Source organism: Chiloscyllium plagiosum, chromosome 5, assembly GCF_004010195.1.
Source record: "Chiloscyllium plagiosum isolate BGI_BamShark_2017 chromosome 5, ASM401019v2, whole genome shotgun sequence".
NCBI classification, from domain to species: domain Eukaryota; kingdom Metazoa; phylum Chordata; class Chondrichthyes; order Orectolobiformes; family Hemiscylliidae; genus Chiloscyllium; species Chiloscyllium plagiosum.
In genome coordinates this window covers 115,254,377-115,272,584 of record NC_057714.1, presented here as the reverse complement: position 1 = coordinate 115,272,584, position 18,208 = coordinate 115,254,377, and the positions used below count along the sequence as shown (strand labels likewise).

The 18,208-nt window shown below is 44.1% G+C and overlaps 1 protein-coding gene across 4 annotated transcripts in view; it reads left to right on the top strand.

Annotated features, from left to right (window-relative positions):
• dlec1 (DLEC1 cilia and flagella associated protein) overlaps positions 1-18,208 on the top strand; it is a 186,422-nt gene that overhangs the window by 117,548 nt on the left and 50,666 nt on the right. For all 4 annotated transcript variants that reach the window (XM_043690852.1, XM_043690850.1, XM_043690851.1 and 1 more), the window contains 3 exons: positions 6,614-6,744; positions 8,341-8,499; positions 14,848-14,987. In XM_043690852.1, the coding sequence (XP_043546787.1) occupies positions 6,614-6,744; positions 8,341-8,499; positions 14,848-14,987 (430 nt within the window). The remainder of the gene's footprint in view (positions 1-6,613; positions 6,745-8,340; positions 8,500-14,847; positions 14,988-18,208) is intronic.

The window sequence follows — 18,208 nt, the reverse complement described above, 5'->3', positions numbered from 1 at the left end:
GATGATGTGAGGAATTACATTTTCACAAAAAGGGTGGTGGAACTCTATTCCTGAGGGTCAGTTGAAATTTTGAAAAACGAGATTGGTCAATTAAACAAAAAAAACTAGAAACTTGCCTTTGGTGGTCAGTGGATTGAGTACAGAAGTTGAGAGGTCATGTTGCAGCTGTACAAGGCATTGGGCAGGACACTTTTGGAATATTGTGTTCAGTTCTGGTCTCTCCGCTACAGGAAAGATGTTGTTAAACTTGAAAGGATTCAGAAAAGATTTACAAGGATGTTGCCAGGGTTGGAAGGTTTGAGCTCTAGGGAAAGGTTGAATAGGCTGGGGTTATTTTACCTGCTGTGTCAGAGGCTGAGGGGTGACCTTCTAGAGGTTTATAAAATCGTGAAAGGCATGGATAGGGTGAATAGTCAAGATTTTTTCCCCAGTGTAGGGGTGTCCAAAACTAGAGGGCATAGGTTTAAGGTGAAAGGGGAAAAGATTTAAAAGAGACCTGAGGGGCAACTTTTTCACTCAGAGGTTGGTGCTTGTATAGAATGAATTGCCAATAGAAGTGGTGGAGGCTTTTACAACATCTAAAAGACATCTGAACGGGTACATGAATACAGGGATATGGACAAATGCTTGCAAATAGATTAATTTAGGATATCTGGTCGGCATGGACAAGTTGGACCAAAGGGTCTGTATCCGTGCTGTCCATCTGTATGACTGTAACTGTCTAACTGCAGATGCTGGAAATCAGAAACAAACTTAAACATTACTGGAAAATAGCAGGCCTGGCAGCATCTGTGGAGAGGAAGCAGGGTTAATATTTTGGGTGCAGTGACCCTTCTTCAGACCCTTCAGATAGAGAAGGGAATTCTTTCTGATATGAGTACTTTTGGAATTAATGAAATTATGGGTTTATCATATCAGGCTGCGGAGAGGAGAGAGGTGCTCTAAATGGGAGACAGGGTTGCAAGGGAGAGGTGAGGGCCTGCCATTGGGAGTAAGGAACTGCGAAGTGGAAAAATGTGCTACACAGTGCCTCACAGCACCAGGGACCCAGGTTTGATTCCAGCCTTGGTCAACTGTCTGTGTGGAGTTTGCACATTCTCCCTATGTCTGCGTGGGTTTCTCCCACAGTCCAAAGATGTGTGGGTCAGTGAATTGGCCATTCTAAATTGCCCGAAGTGTTAGGTGCATTAGTCAGAGGGAAATGGGTCTGGGTGGGTTACTCTTTGGAGGGTCAGTGTGGACTTGCTGGGGTGAAGAACTTGTTTCCACACTGTAGGAAATCTAATCTAAAATAAAATGGGCAGAGATTCTGTAGACAGAGAAGAGAGACAGCAATGGGTGGAGATCGCCTGGTTTGATTTTATTTAATTTATTGTTGTCACATGTACGATATACAGTAAAAGGTATTGTTTTGCATGCTAACCAGATAAATCATACCTTACATAAGCAGATCAGGATAATAGAACAGAATGCAGAATATATTGTTACATCAACAGAGAAAGTACAGAGAATGATCAACTCTGATTTATGTGAGTTCTGTTTATAAGCCTGAAAGCAGTGGCGAAGAAGCTGTTCTTAAATCTGTTGGTACTTGTTTTCGAACTTTTATACCTTCTGTCCAATGGAAGAAGGCGGAAGAGAGTATAACTGGGTAGGAGGTGTCTATGATTATATTGGCTGCTTTCCTAAGGCAGCGGGAAGTGCACAAAGAGAAGGAAACAATTTTCAACTTACTAACAGAGGAATATTCACCTAACCAGAAACAGGCCATGGCAAGCCCTTCCTCTATCTGTATTACTACTTCCTTTAACAATCTGGGATGAAAGTGATCTGGACCAGGTGACTTATGCAGTTTAAGCATTTCCAGAATGACCTCCTATCAATTTTCACCCTATCCATTGGTTTTGCCATCTTTGCTTTAAGCCAATATTTTTCAGATTCCTCTTCCACAGATTTAATTAGATTAAAAAACATCTTTGCATCGTCCAAGCAATTTTTGTTTTGAAATTTCAACCAGCTGCTTCATTGACAATGTGATGTTCCAGCCTGAGTATAAACAGATGCAGCATTTTAATTATTTGACAAAATCAATGTTATGGGTAGATATTGGAAATTGGGATTAACTGAGTAACTCTTGCACTAAGACAGCACAGACAGAAAGGATTGACTGGCCTCCCCTTTTGTATTGTTACTATCTATGATTCTACAATATATCTTAAATTGCTCGAATATTTTATCCTTAAACAAAGTTTTCTATAAGAAGTCTAACTTGCATTTGAATGAATCAATATAGTTGCACTGACTGAGATTGGCTGATTCAGGATGGATGTGAGATTAAACATAGAACCTTTCTTGTGTCTTTTGTGTTGAATCTGTAATTTGTTTGACTGAGTTGTAACCCCTGCTGTGCCTTTATTTTAAGTGGAAGGAGGGTGCTTTAACCAAAAGAGAAATGCTGGAAAATCTCAGCAGGTCTGGCAGCATCTGTAAGGAGAGAAAAGAGCTGACGTTTCGAGTCTAACTGAACCTTTGTCAAAGCTAAAAAAAAGGGGAGAAATAGGGAGGTATTTAAAATAGGCTGAGAGAAGGTGAGTCATGGCTACAGAAGCAAAGGTAGCAATAATGAGGTGATAATGACAGTGCATAGAGAGATTATAGGGAGATTAGGGGGATGACAAAATATGTGGGGGATGGGAGGATGGGTGAAGCAGAGGCAAAATGGAAAATGGGAGGGTGCTTTAGACTGGGAAGGGAATTTATCTATTAACGTGAAATGGGTGACACTCAGTTCTGATCTCATCTCAGGCGCACTGCATAAATTCACCAAGGCTCCTTATACAGCACCTTCCAAACCCATTATAATTACCATTTAGAAGGACAAGGGCAGCAGTTACAAAACACCACCTGCAAGTTCCCCTCAAAGCTGCTAAGTGACCTCACTTGAAAATATGTTGCAGCTTCTTCAGTGTTACTGGGTCAAAATCCTGAAACTCACTTGTTAACCAGTTCTATGGGTGTACCTCTGCCAAATAGCCTGCAGCAGTTCAAGGGAGACAACTCACCATCACCTCATCAAGGGCATCTAGAGATTGGGCAATAAATGCTAGGTCAGCAGTGAAACTTAGATATATTTCATGAACAAAAGATGATGTTGAGTATCTGATTCTTTTCCATTGAAGTCAATTGCATACTGCCATCTGACAGCTTTGCTAAAGTTAAAAATATCCCTTTAAAATGGGAAGAAATTATTTGTGCACAATACTACTTTTTCATTTGAAGACAGTAAGGACTGCAGAGGCTGGGAGCAAGCGTTAATAGATGTGAAACTGGAAAAGCACAGTAGGTCAGACAGCATCCAAGGAGCAAGAAAGTCAACTTTTCAGGCCGAGAGCTACTTTCTCCTTATCATCTCTGCCTCAACCTCAAGAAGACTCAAGTCCTTTACCAGCCCTTCCCAGGGCAGGTTCTGGTCCATTCCTCCATCAAGGTTATTGGAGATCCTCCCAAACTTGGAACATTTCCCTAACTGGGAACCCAGTTCTTATCTAAGACTGAAATCAACTTAGATCTAACACTGCACCCAGTCCATGAGAACTCCCATTAGACCCTTCAGTCCATGCCAACCATAATTCCAAAATAAAGCAGTCCCACCTGTTGTGCTTGGCCCATATCCCTTCAAACATGTCCCATTTATGTCCATATCTGAATGTCTTTTAAAAATTGTAACTAATACCAAAATCCTTGTGAATTTGAATGATTTATTCTCACTTGCATTTTACTGTGAATAATACAATAAATTACAGTAAAAATCTTCAATCTGGTGCCATTTTGAATAGTTTAAGAATAAAAAAAAAGCTGAAAGAGTGTCCAGATTGGTTCCACCACCTCCACCATGGATCCTGAGCTCTGAGCCAGCTGGCCAAGAACACCTGCACCACCACCCCACCTCCACTGCCTGCACCAGACCATCAACATCAGTGCCACCACTCTTCAGGCACCATCTCTTCTCTGCTGGGCCCACTTTGTCAACTGATGCTGGACCCACTCTGGCTCTGCAACTGGGAGTCCCTGGGTCTGAGGTCTTGCTGATAACCAGGAGTCCCCGCTCTGGGTCTTCCACAACCAGGAACTGCCACCACAGGCTTGCTGACAAACTCTGGCCTACCGTAATCAGGAGTCCCTGGCTCCACTACCAGGCTAGGTGCTGCGCCACCTCGAGGAGAAAGTGAGGTCTGCAGATGCTGGAGATCAGAGCTGAAAATGTGTTGCTGGAAAAGCGCAGCAGGTCAGGCAGCATCCAGGGAACAGGAGAATCAACGTAAGCCCTTCCTGAAGAAGGGCTTATGCCCGAAACGTCGATTCTCCTGTTCCCTGGATGCTGCCTGACCTGCTGCGCTTTTCCAGCAACACACTTTCAGCTGCGCCACATCACCTAGAGTGATATTCTAGCCACCCTCATCTGTGATGTCACCTTCCCTTTTGCTGCCAAATGGAAGAAGATGAAGAAAAAGAAAGAAGATAAAAAAGGGTAAGGGAAGAGGAAGCGGCTGGTTGGGCTGAGGAGCGAAATATTGTGTATAAGGCAGTCATCCTTCTGTCCTTTCTAGATGTCTCCAAGACCTGGACTACATATAGATACTATCTCAAGGTCCTTAAGAAGTATTATCAATGCTGTTTGAGATTAATTCTGTGAGTCAACTGGGAGGAAAGGTATACTAACATCAGTGCCCTTGAAGGAATCATGATGCCATTAACAAAAACTACTTTCTAGCTTCTCGTACCCTACATTTTTTTGGTAGATATTTCAGAAAAAAAGAGCACCTACATTGCTGTCTTTTACTGTTGTCAAAATGGTTGTGTGATTATGTGATGTAAACTGAATAATTTATACATATTTTAATATTATTTATTTTGAGTTTGAATTTTTTAAATTTTGAACTAGTCATATATTGGTTTTCTGTTTGTCTGAAGGGGTTTAATGACTAACTTGTATTTATTTGTGAAGTTATAGTGATTTCTCTTAAAACACTGTGAAATTCCTGGAGTTTAATGGGTTTTTGTTGACATTGCAAACATTTTTTGAGCAAAAACCGTAAAATAGTTGTACATTAACTTTTCAGTTTAATAGAATAGGTTTGTTTTATTAGAGGCCATAGCTTGGAAAGGTTTTTTGTTTGTTTCAGCTGGGTGTGTAAAACAATTGTTCCTGACAAAGGGACAAGATAAAAGTAGTTTTCTCCTTCTAAGGCATTCTGTAAAGGTTCCAGACTGGAAGTGTTAGCTTCAAATCCTAAAGAGGTTACTTGAAGTTGAGAAAGTTTAAGCTTAGTTGCAGTATGAAGGCTTTATTAAGAGATTATCAGATTCTCAAGTCTGGGAGTTGAAGTCACCATTAAGTTAAACCAGAGAGGGATTAGAGAGAAAGGAATTCTCTTTGATGTGAGTGCAGAAAGAGATGCCTTTGGAATTAATGGGATTATAATTTTATCATATTTTCAAATCTTAAAATGTATATCATATGTAAATTGTTTCATTTATTTTGCATTATAATCTTATTTTATTGTTAAAGCCAAACCTGCAGCATTGTTAAACCAAATATATAAAATTCAATCTATCAAGCTGGACTTTTATCTGAGATCTCACTTGTCCAGTGATAACATCAGCTGGGACTGGACCAATTATGACTGCGGCTACTCTTCAAAAGTACGTCATTGGTTGAAAGTGCTTTGAGATATTGTAACATTGTGAAAAATGCTGAAAAGGGCAAGTTATTTTGGTTAACACCTTGGTGGTTTGGTCATTTAATCATTGTTAGCGCGAATGAAATGATATCAGCCCGAGCCCAGAGTGCGGTTCAACAATCGGTAACGTTTATTGATACAGTAACACCGGCGGAGACCAACCGAGGTCCGAATCTCGGCTGTTCTGCTGTTCCCGCGCGCTGCTACACATTATATACCTTTCTTTGTCAGGATGTGAGGATTTTGAGTATGAATGGGATGATAGTTCCCCATCATCGCTGGAGTAGGTGCAAATGGTGGGTTTCCTGCCGTCCCAGGAGAGTTGCAGTGTACACTCAATAGGGTGCTAATTGGATTATGTAAACGGGTCCGGGTATTATCTGCTTGTCTCTCTCTGTGAGGGCTGGGGGCTAGCACCCCGCTTTGTTCCCTTGGGGTGCTGGTGTGTATTAGTCTGTTCGTTCTTGTCTGGTGGATGCCTGTCCTTTGTGTCAGGATGGTTCTGTATTGATGAATATGGGTGTGTTTCAGTCAGTCTCTTGATTTGATTAGGAGATGGGTTTCCATATTAATTAGCTCCGGAGTTTCGGTCTATGAGTCATGGTTAGTGTCTGGCCTAGTGTGGATTTGATCTGTCCTCTGGCTCCCATCTCCCGGTCACGTGGGCGGACCGGCAGGTGCTGAGTTCTGTGGGTTTAAGCTGCGGCTGCCGTTTAAAACACAAAATGAATTCCTATAGTTTTACCGATGTAGGCATAGTCCCATGGCAAATGCGGGGCGGCTCTGATGCCTGCTTGCATCATCAACAAGCTCTATGCTATCACTTTTCTTAAAATAAAATGTCTGACTGGAGCTCTCTGTGTTCTTTATAGAGCCCAATGATTTCTGTGACCTGGAGCTGTTGCTTACTGGAGGCAAGGTGGAGAAAATAAAGCACCGTCTGCCGTGTCACATCAGATATCAGGAAGAGCCAGTGGTCCTTTACATAGAAGCAGCTTTTATGGTCAGTGAGCTATTATATTACAAAGTAGAAGCATGAATTCTCCAAAATATCCTAGAGGTTAATATTCTGTCTGCTGGAGGGCTTAATGTCAACAAAGTCTGATATTTGTATAGCAAATTTAATGTAACAAAACATCACAAAGAGCATCGGAGAGAAAACAGTTCTCCTCATCTCTGTCTTAAACAGATGACCCTTTATTTAAAAATGACAACCTTGGTTTCTGGATTCTCCCTCAACAGTAGACATCCTTTTCAGATCAACCCTGTTAAGCTCCCTCAGGATCTTACGAGAAAACCAAAGAACTCCAAATGTCAGATGCATTTTCACTGGATCTGAAGTTTTTAGATTAGATTAGATTTCTTTAGATTACTTTACAGTGTGGAACCAGGCCCTTCGGCCCAACAAGTCCACACCGACCCGCCGAAGTGCAACCCACCCATACCCCTACATTTACCCCTTACCTAACACTACGGGCAATTTAGCATGGCCAATTCACCTAACCTGCACATCTTTGGACTGTGGGAGGAAACCGGAGCACCCGGAGGAAACCCACGCAGACACGGGGAGAATGTGCAAACTCCACACAGTCGGTCGCCTGAGGCGGGAATTGAACCCAGGTCTCTGGCCATCGTGCCGCCCACTAGTATTAACTCTGCTTTCTCTGCACAAATGCTGACAGACCTACTGAGTTTTTCCAGCAATTTCTCTTTCTGTCCCTCAGGATCTTGTATGTTTCAATGAACTCTTACTTTTCTAAACTGTAGTGAAGTATAGTTTGTTCAGATTTTCCATTAGATAGAGTCATAGAGATGTACAGCACAGAAACAGATACTTTGGTCCAACTCGTCCATGTCAACCAGATATGCTAACATAATCTAGTCCCACCTGCCAGCACTTGGTCCATATCCCTCTAAACCCTCTCTATTCATATACCCATCCAGAAGCCTTTTAAATGTTGTAATTGTACCAGCCTCCACCACTTCCTCTGGCAGCTCATTCCATACATGTACCACCCTCTGGGTGAAAAAGTTGCCCCTTAGGTCTCTTTTAAATCTTTCCCCTCTCACCCAAAACCTATGCCTTCTGGTTCTGGACTCCCGCACCCCAGGGAAAAGACTTGTATTTACCTTATCCATGCCCCTCATGATTTTATAAACCACCATAAGGTCACTACTCAGCCTCCGACTATCCAGGAAAAACAGCCCCAGTCTATTCTGCCTCTCTGTACAGCTCAAACCCTCCAACCCTGGCAACATTCTTGCAAATCTTTTCTGAACCATTTCAAGTTTCACAATATCCTTCCAATAGGAGGGAGACCAGAATTGCACAAAAGTGGCCTAAATAATGTCCTGTGCAACCGCAACTCCTGTACTCAATGCCCTGACCAATAAAGAAAAGCGTACTAACCACCTTCTTCACTATCCTATCTACCTGCAACTCCACTTTCAAGGAGCTATGAACCTGCACTCCAAGGCTTCTTTGTTCAGTAAAACTCCCTAGGACCCAGATGCCGTTTTATTGCCACCGTTACTACAGTATTCCCCTGCAAATTCTAAACATACACTAAACATACTCCTGCTTGTGCTGATGTTGCAGGGTGCCCAGGTTTGCATTGACCTTCCGTCTCTGGATTTCTGTCTAATGAGGCTGGGAACTAGTGCCATGTGCACCATCCAGATCAAGAACACATGCCAGCTTTCAGCTTTGTGGCATCTGCAGGAGAGTCCAGAATGCCTGAAGGAACGGAACGAAGAGGTCAGTGTGGCTTCGGAATGTGAGAGACTTAGAGTCATAGAGATATACAGTACAGAAAAAGACCCTTCGGCCCAACCCGTCCATGCCGACCAGATATCCCATCCCAATCTAGTCCCACCTGCCAGCACCTGGCCCATATCCCTCCAAACCCTTCCTATTCATATCCCCATCCAGATGCCTTTTAAATGTTGCAATTGTACTAGCGTCCACAACTTCCTCTGGCAGCCCTTACTGCACATGCACCACCCTCTGCGTGAAAACTTTGCCCCTTAGGTCTCTTTTATATCTTTCCCTCTCACCCTAAACCTATGCCCTCTAGTTCTGGACTCCCCCACCTCAGGGAACAGACCTTGTCTATTTACCCTATCCATGCCCCTCATGATTTTATAAACCTCAATAAGATCACCCCTCAGCCTCTGACCCTCCAGGGAAAACAGCCCTAGCCTATTCCAACTCTCCCCATAGCTTAAATCCTCCAACCCTGGCAACATCCTTGTAAGCGTTTTCTGAACCCTTTCAAGTTTCACAACATCCTTCTGATAGGAAGGAGACCAGAATTGCACGCAATATTCCAAAAGTGGCCTAACCAATGTTCTCTACAGCTGCAACATGACCTCTCAACTCCTGTATTCAATGCTCTGACCAATAAAGGAAAGCATTCCAAATGCTTTCTTCATTATCCTATCTACCTGTGACTCAATTTTCAAGCAGCTATGAACTTGCACTCCAAGGTCTCTTTGTTCAGTAACACTCCCTAGGACCTTACCATTAAGATTACATTACAGCGTGGAAACAGGCCCTTCGGCCTAACAAGTCCACACCGACCCGCCACCCACCCATGCCCCTACGTTTACCCCTTACCTGACACTACGGGCAATTTAGCATGGCCAATTCACCTGACCTGCACATCTTTGGACTGTGGGAGGAAACCGGAGCACCCGGAGGAAACCCACGCAGACACGGGGAGAACGTGCAAACTCCACACAGTCAGTCGCCTGAGGCGGGAATTGAACCCGGATCACAGGCGCTGTGAGGCAGCAGTGCTAACCACCGTGCCACCGTGCCGCCCACCAAGTGTACAACCCCTACTAAGATTTGCTTTCCCAAAATGCAGCACCTCACATTTATCTACATTAAACTCCATCTGCCACTCCTCAGCCCAGTGGCCCATCTGATCAAGATCCTGTTGTAATCTGAGGTAACCTTCTTAGCTGTCAAGTACACCTCCAATTTTGGTGTCATCTGCAAACTTACTAACTATACATCTTATCCTGACATTCATATCATTTATATAAATGACGAAAAGTAGTGGACCCAGCTCCGATCCTTGTGGCACTCCGCTGGTCACAGACGTGATTCCCAAGATATATCTTCTTTTCATCGCAAAGAATTTGCCGAAATTTAAAAGAAAAGCACAATCTGAAAACCTGTGGGGTCAGATGGACATGGAGGTGTTATAAAAGGATTGCTCCAGTGTGTGAAATCCCGCTTTTGATTTGATTTATTATTGCCACATGCACCTAGGTACAGTGGAAAGTTTTGTTTTGTGTGCAGTACAGGCAGATCATACTGGACAAATTTCACAGTGTCATAGAACAGGGCGAGGAATACAGTGTTACGGCTGCAAAAGTGTTGCACGAGAAGCAAGATCAGCATTACATTTGAAATTTGACAGGTCCATTCAGCAGTCTAATAACAGCGGGGAAGAAGCTCGTCTTGAACCTGTTGGTACAAGTGTTCAAGCCTTTGGGTCTTCTTTCTGACAGAAGCGGTTGGAAGAGATTCTAACCGGGGTGGGATGGGTCTTTGATGACGTTGGCTGCCTTTCTGAGGCAGCGAGAAATGTAGACGGAGTCAACGCATGGAATGTTGGATTGTGAGATGGACTGGGCTGTGTCCATCTTGCTTTGGACAAAATGCAAACTGAACCCAATACAGAGGAACCTCGATTATCCTAACATCAATTATCGGAAAATCAGATTCTCTGAACCGGATCGGGTAGATCATGTGAAACCGTTACAGACGGTGTAACCGACAATGGTGCAACGATCATGTCTTTGGTTTACAGAACAGGGTAAATGAGGGTTACCTGCACTGAAGAAGATGTGCAAACGTTGCATCAACAAGAGAGGTGTTAACGACACTGGTGCAACAATCTCAGTGGGTCAATTGTAGCAGTGTTGAAAGAACTTTAACACATAAAAATGACTGACATGCTGAAGGATTTAAAATGGATGACAAAATCAGTGGTGTCTTCATTCCCTCTATGACTTTGTTCCAAGTTCGTATCTGGTATAACTGATTGAGTTTGTTGTACGTACTTACCATGTCTGTGAAGAGAAAGCGGACCACAGTGGCAATTGAGCAGTAAAGTGAGATTTTACAGCATCTAGATTGTGGTGAAAAGGCATCAAAGGTTGCACAGGAGTATAACACAGGAATAGTGACAGTGTCCGACATCAGGAAAGCAAGATCGGCGACTGAGAAATTCATCAGCCAAAGTGACACTACAAATGCATTAAAAAGAAAATCCAAGAAGCCAGCTAAGGGTGAGCAACTCGACCAAGCTGTGTTTTTGTGGTGTTCATAGCAGTGTGAAAAGGGGATTCCCGTATCTGGCCCGATGATACTAGAGAAAGCTGTCAGTTGCCATGAATGACTCCACGCTGGTGAGTCTGATCACAGCGTATCATTGGCTGGTTGCACCACTTCAAACATCGTCATGGCATTTGGCAACTCAGCGTTCTTGGAAAGCAGAATTCCGTGGATGACCGCACCATGGAAGGCAACAGACAGAAACTGCACTCCATCATTCATGAACCTGAGCAATTGTACAATGCTGATGGAATGGATTGTTCTGGCATCCACCGCGGAAAAGCAGGTGTCGGGATATAAAGCGCAGAAGGATCGGATCACAATTTTCCCTTGTGTCAACACCACCAGCACTCAAATTACCGCTTGTCTGCAAAGGACGATATGCTCATCCACATTGCTTCAAGAACTGTGACAGGAACTCGATTCCCGAAAAGTACAAAAAACAAAATAAGGCATGGATGACATATCCACTTTTTTCATCCTGGTTTCATGAAGACTTTGGACCCGCTGTCAGGTCACATTTGGCAGGCACTGGACACGAACAACGCATCCTTCTGCTTGTTGACAACACGGGGGCACACACTGTGAAAGGCAGCCAGTTAGAATCAGCAGACGGAGCTATCAAGTGTTTGTTTTTACCACCAAGCACTACTTCAAGATTACCGCCTCTTGATCAGGGAATCATCGCAATAATGAAAAGAGATTATCGCCGTAACATATTGCGTGCTGTCCTGGGTGAAGACAATGCAAAGAAAGGACTGCAGGAAATTATAAAGACATTTAAAGTCAAGGACACTTTATTCATGATTACTGAAGCTTGGAACCGCATCAAGCCATTGACAGTCACGGAATGTTGGTACAATGACTGGCATGTTGGTAACTGTGCCAGTGAACAGGACACCCATCCAGATCAAAGGCTAACCACTGACATCACCGAAAACTGCAGACAGCTGGGATTAGGAGACTTTGTACAGGCTGAGATCGATGCTTGGGTAAACTGTGACAACAACATCGGAACAGAGGCACTCCGCGATGATTAGATAGTCAACATCGTCGCAGAAGAACAGCAGGAAATTATGGATGCCCCACGGATGGTAAGGAAAATCTGATACCGACACCTCCTCCAGATCCCATTAACGAAGCAGTCAACAGTTTGTGAATTTTCATGGAATGGTACAAGGCACAAGATGCAGTCGATGCCGTTAAGTTGATGAATCGTCACCAAATGTTATCATTTGCAAAAGAAAAGATAGCAGCACCTCAAGCAACAGTGGCTGGATATTTTGTTTGAAAATAATAACCAACCTCCACCTCAATAAATTTTATTTACTGTACAGGTGCACAAAAAGTGATTTGATTTGTAAAATGTTATGAATTTTTAAGTGATATCCAGCGTTTGTACAAACTTTAGTGATTGAATGAAATAAAAACTCTGTAAACATGCTTTTGAACACAATTATGTGCAGTAAGACTTCCTTTGTTTAAGGTTGCATAAATTATCTGAATAATCAATGATCCAAATTAACTTCAGATTAATCCCATCAACTTCAGATAATCGAGGTTCCTCTGTATGTGGGAATATGGATAAGTGCAATGCTGGTGTGCCACCTTTCCATCTCCAATCTGTGTTGAATTGGATCATTTAGTCTCCTTTGTAGTGAAGTCAGGAAACAGCTGCAAACACAGTTCGAAACGTGGAATCCTCTGCCCCCTAAGAGGCTGTGGATGTTGGGTTTAACTGAAAATTTAAGAACTGGGGTTATATTAAGACATCTGACGTATAGAGGAAAGAAGATTACTTGATATTGATGTATGGATCAGGGATGATCTAACTGAATTTTTGAACAATTTTGAAAGGTACGAATGGCAGTAACCTTTTGTCATTGCTGGAATACTGCAGTAAAACCAAATTTGCAATTCTCCTATCAATGGGATCATTTTTCTTTTGTTTATTTACAGAATCTGTGCATCTCTGGGTTGGTCAGCATTTATTGACCATCTCTAATGCCCTGGAGAAGGTAGAGCTGAGCTGTTGTCTTGAACAGTTACAGTCCATGTCCATGTCCAGGTATATCCACTGCGGCTCTGGGATTTTGACCCAGTGACATTGAAAGAATGGTGATACATTTCCAAATCAAAATAGAGAGTGGCTTGGAGATGAACTAGCTGGTGGTGGTGTTCCTATGTATCTGCTCCCCTTGGTCCTTTGAGATGATAGAGGTTGTCAGTTTTCTAGTTACATTGTCACCACATGCACAAACATCCACCAATGCTCAGTTGAAGCAGTGTACAGATTCCTCATCCTCAGAGTGAAGGGACAACCCTTGGGTTATACTGGGTTATACCCAAAATGCCGACTTCTCCAACTCCTGATGTTGCCCGGCTTGGTGTGCTCTTCCAGCCTCCTGCTTGTCAGCTTTGGATTCCAGCATCTGCAGTTTTTTTTGTATCTATCCAGACAAATCACTCCATACATAAGTACATTGAGGCAATAGAACAGAATGCAGAATACAGCGTTACAGCTGTGGAGAAAGATCAACTTTAATATATGAGGTTCCATTCAAAAGTCTGATAACAGTGGGGTGCCAGACCTGAAAGTAGATTTAAGATAACATCATTAATAATCCTGACATACTTGAAATTGAGATTTAAAAGAGTATAATGATTGTAATAGATGATGATCTGCTGGGGACAATGCACAGAGTCGCCATGCCCTGGCGTCATCTTGCAGATGAGAAGGAATGTTTTCAGCCAGAGGGTGGTGAATCTGTGGATCTCATTCCTGCAAAAGGCTATGGAGGCCAAGTCATTATGTGTATTTGAGACAGAAATAGATAGATTCTTGATTAGTAATGGGGTCAAGGGATATGGGGAGAAGGCAGAAGAATAGAGTTGAGAAACAGATCAGCCATGATTGAATGGTAGAGCAGACTTGATATGCCAAATGGCCTGATTCTGCTCTCATACCTTATGGTCTAAACCCATGACCACTTCTGTCTAGAAGAACAAGGGCAGCAGCAACACCATCACTCGCAAATTCCCCTCCAAGCCATTCACCATTCTGACCTGGAAATATATCACCGTTCCTTCAGTGTCACTAGGTAAAATCCTGGAATTCCCTTTGTTATGGCATTTTGGGTCTACCTACAGCACATGAACTTCAGCAGATCAAGAAAGCAGCTCACTACCACCTTCTCAAGGGCAAATATGGACGGGCAATAAATGCTGGCAAGCCAGTGACATCCAGATCCTTATAAGTGAATAAATGAAAAAAGGAGGCTTGACAAGTTGCTGAAGTACACCTTTTAAGTTATACATCCTGATTTTTCTGCACCAGTAATGGAAGTCATGTTTATTTAAAGTGATGAGGTGTCAATCAAACAGCCTACTTTGTTCCAGATGATATCAAGCTTCTTGATATTGGAACAACACTCATCCAGTCAAGTGGAAAGTATTCCATTCGCATTCCTGGAAAATGGTGGGCAGGAATTGGGGAGATAGAAGCTGAGGTAATTTCCTCAGAATTGCCAGCACCTGATATATTCTTGTGGTCACATTATTCTTATGGACTAGAAGAAGCACAAACCTATTCAAAGAATCTTTCTGCAACACATCTCAATCCTGTAGAACCTCTTTGAAAGAGCCATTGAATCAGTCATACCTTCCTGCTTTTCTCCACTAGTCTTGCAATGTTTTTCTTTTCAAACATATAGATGTTAGAGACTTGTGGCATGAACCATTTTCCCATTGCAGGTCTCGCAGTTTGCCTTTGAACCGTCCAGTGGAGAACTACTACCACTGGCTGAGCACAATGTGACTATCCTGTTTACTCCAACAAAGTGTCAAAGCCTGAAGACAGTTCTTGAGTTGAAAGTGGAAAATGGAAATACAAGGTAAACAGGGCTAAAAAGCCTTCTCCATAATTTCCTGTATTCGATGCGAACATAGTGTTTTAAGATATGTCAAGCAGGATGGATAAAGGGGAACTGATAGATGAAATGTATTTAGATTCTGGATGTAGGTTTGCTTGCTGAGCTGGAAGGTTCATTTTCAGACATTTCGTCACCATACTAGGTAACATCTTCAGTGAGCCTCCGGATGAAGCACTGGTGGTATAGCCTGCTTTTTAGTTATGTGTTTGGGTTTCCTTGGATGGTGATGTCAATTCCTGTGGTGATATAATTTCCTATGGTGATGCCATTTCCTGTTCTTTTTCTCAGGGGGTAGTAAATAGGATCCTAGTCAATGTGTTTGTTAATAGAGTTCTGGTTGGAATGCCTTGCGTGTCTCTGTCTGGCTTGTCCTAGGATGGATGTGTTGTCCCAGTCGAAGTGGTGTCCTTCCTCATCCATATGTAAGGATACTAGTGAGATGTTACCTAGTATGGTGACAAAAAGTCTGAAAATGAACCTTCTAGCTCAGCAAGCAAACCTATATCCAGAACCTCAACCTGAGCTACAAATCTTCTTAAAACCCACTAATGTATTTAGATGTCCAGAAGGCATTTGGTAGTTCCCACATGTAAGTTCCTTATTCAAGTTGAGAGCTCATTGTATTTCCAGAACCTCAACCTGAGCTACAAATCTTCTTAAAACCCACTAATGTATTTAGATGTCCAGAAGGCATTTGGTAGTTCCACATGTAAGTTCCTTATTCAAGTTGAGAGCTCATTGTATTGAAGGAATATTAAAAGTAGACAGGCAGAAGCGGGAAGAACACAGCAAGCCAAGCAGCATCAGGAGGTGGAGAAGTCGATGTTTGAGGTGTAACCCTTCTTCAGGACTGTAGGGGGAGCTGCAGATCAAGGGGGTAGTAGGGGCAGGGTGTTGAAGTGGGGATAGAAGATGACAAGTAGAGGGTGGTAATGGGAGGTAGAGGTAATGGGAGGAATGAATCCGTTTAGTGGCAGGGAGGAGTGGAAGGGAGGGGGAGGGTCTGGGAAGGGAGTCGGGGATGGGAAGGGAGGGTATTTGAAATTGGAGAACTCAATGTTATGTCCTCCGGGCTGTAGGCTGCCCGGCGTAAGATGAACTATTGTTCCTCCGATTTGCGGTTTGGTTCATTGTGGCAATGGAGGAGGCCAAGGATGGTCATGTTGGAAAGGGAGTGGGAAGGGAAATTAAAATGGGCGGTGACTGGGAGGTCTGGTCGGCTGCGATGCTCAGCGAACTATTCCCTAAGTTTACGTTTGGTCTGCCCGATGTAGAGAAGACCACATCGAGAGTATCTGATGCAGTAAACTAGGTTGGAAGAGAGGCAGGTGAACCTCTGTCTCACCTGGAAAGACTGTTTGGGTCCCTGGTTGGAGGTGAGGAGGGTGGTGTACTGGCAGGTTTTACTTCTTTTCTGGTTCCAGTGGAATGTACCTGGGGGCTCTGGGGTTTGATGAGGAGACTGTTCCTTTCAGAAGGCAGAGAGGGGTAAGGAGGGGAAGACATTCTTGGTGATGGGGTCTAGTTGGAGTTGGCAGAAGTGTTTAAGGACGATGTGTTGGATTGCTCGGTTGTTAGGTAAGGACAAGGTGTCTCTGTCCTTATTGCGTTGGATTGGGGGGTTTAGAGCGGTGGAATGGGGAATGGAGGTGGTGAGGTGGAGAGCTGTCTGGATGACAGAGGGAGGAAAAGCATGTTGTTTGAAATAGATGGAGATCCGGGATGCTCGCAGGTGGGAAGTCTCCTCATCTGAGCAAATGCGGCGGAGGCAGAGGAATTGGGAGAATGGGATAGAGTTCTTGCACGATGCTGGGTGGGAGGAGGTGTAGTCCAGTTAGTTATAGGAGTCTGTGGGTTTGTAGTAAACGTCTGTCTGGAGACTGTCACCAGAGATAGAAATGGAGAAGTCAAGAAAGGGGAACCGGAGTCTGAGGTGGATCAAGTGAATTTGAGGGCAGAGTGGAAGTTGTGGGCAAAGTTGATGAACTGCTCCAGTTCAGCCTGGCTGCAGGATGCTGCACTAATACATTGATGACTGCAACGGTGGAAGAGTTGTGGCACAGTGCCTGTGTAGGTACTAAAGAGAGACTGTTCGACTTAGCTAACAAAGAGGAAGAGCGTAGCTGGGGCCCATCCGGGTACCATGGCCACACCCTGGATTTGGAGAAAATGGGAGGAGCTAAAGGAAAAGTTGTTGAGGGTGAGGACCAGTTCAGTGAGGCAGAAGAGGGTATTGGTGAAGGGGACTGGATGGGTCTGTTGGAGAAGAAGAAGTGGAGGGCCTGGAGGCCATCTATGTAGGGTACGGACATGTATAAGGACTCATGTCCATAGTGAAGATAAAGCGCTGAAGGCTGGGGAACTGGAACTTACTGTAGAGATGAAGGGCATGCTTGGTGTCGTGGATATAGATGGGAGGTGCCTGAACCAAGGGGGCTAAAATGGAGTTGAGGTAAGGCGAGATGAGTTCAGTGGGGCAGGAGCATGCCGAGACGATGGGTCGGCCAAGGTAGTTGGGCTTGTGGATCTTGGGGAGTAGGTAGAACCGGGCAGTGTGGGACTGGGGGACTATGAGTTTGGAGGCAGTGTAGGGGAGATCACCAGAGGCAATGAGGGCACGGACAGTGCAAGTGATTTTGGCCTGATGGGTCACAGAGGGGTCGTGGGCAAGTGGAAGTTAAGATGTGGTGTCAGAGAGTTGGTGTTCGGCCTCTGCGACATCAAGGTCCATCCTCCAGACCACCACCCTGCCTTTGTCAGCGGGTTTGGATTGATGCAGAGTGAGTGGAGTGTTGCATATTCGGAGGGAGCGAAGTTGGAGGAGGTGAGGTTGGAGAGGGTGAGGAGGGTGAAGAAAGTGTCAAGTCAGCAGTCTGCAATGAAGAGGTGTAGGCTGGCTACAAGGTCGGCGGGGATGACCAAGTGGATGGGGAAGGTGGGAGGCAGAAGAAGGGGTCCTCAGAGGGCGGTTGGAAGTTTTTGTCAAAGAAGAAGGCACGGAGGCAGAGGTGGCGGAGGAAGAACTCCACATTGTGGCGGGTCCAGAATTCGGCATGGTGCAGGTGGAGGGGCACAAACGTGAGCCCCATCCTGAGGACAGGCTGTTTGGCCTCAGAGAGTTCGAGGTCATGGAGGGGGTGGGGGGGCTAGTGAATATGTGGCAAGGCTCGGGGTGGGGTTTT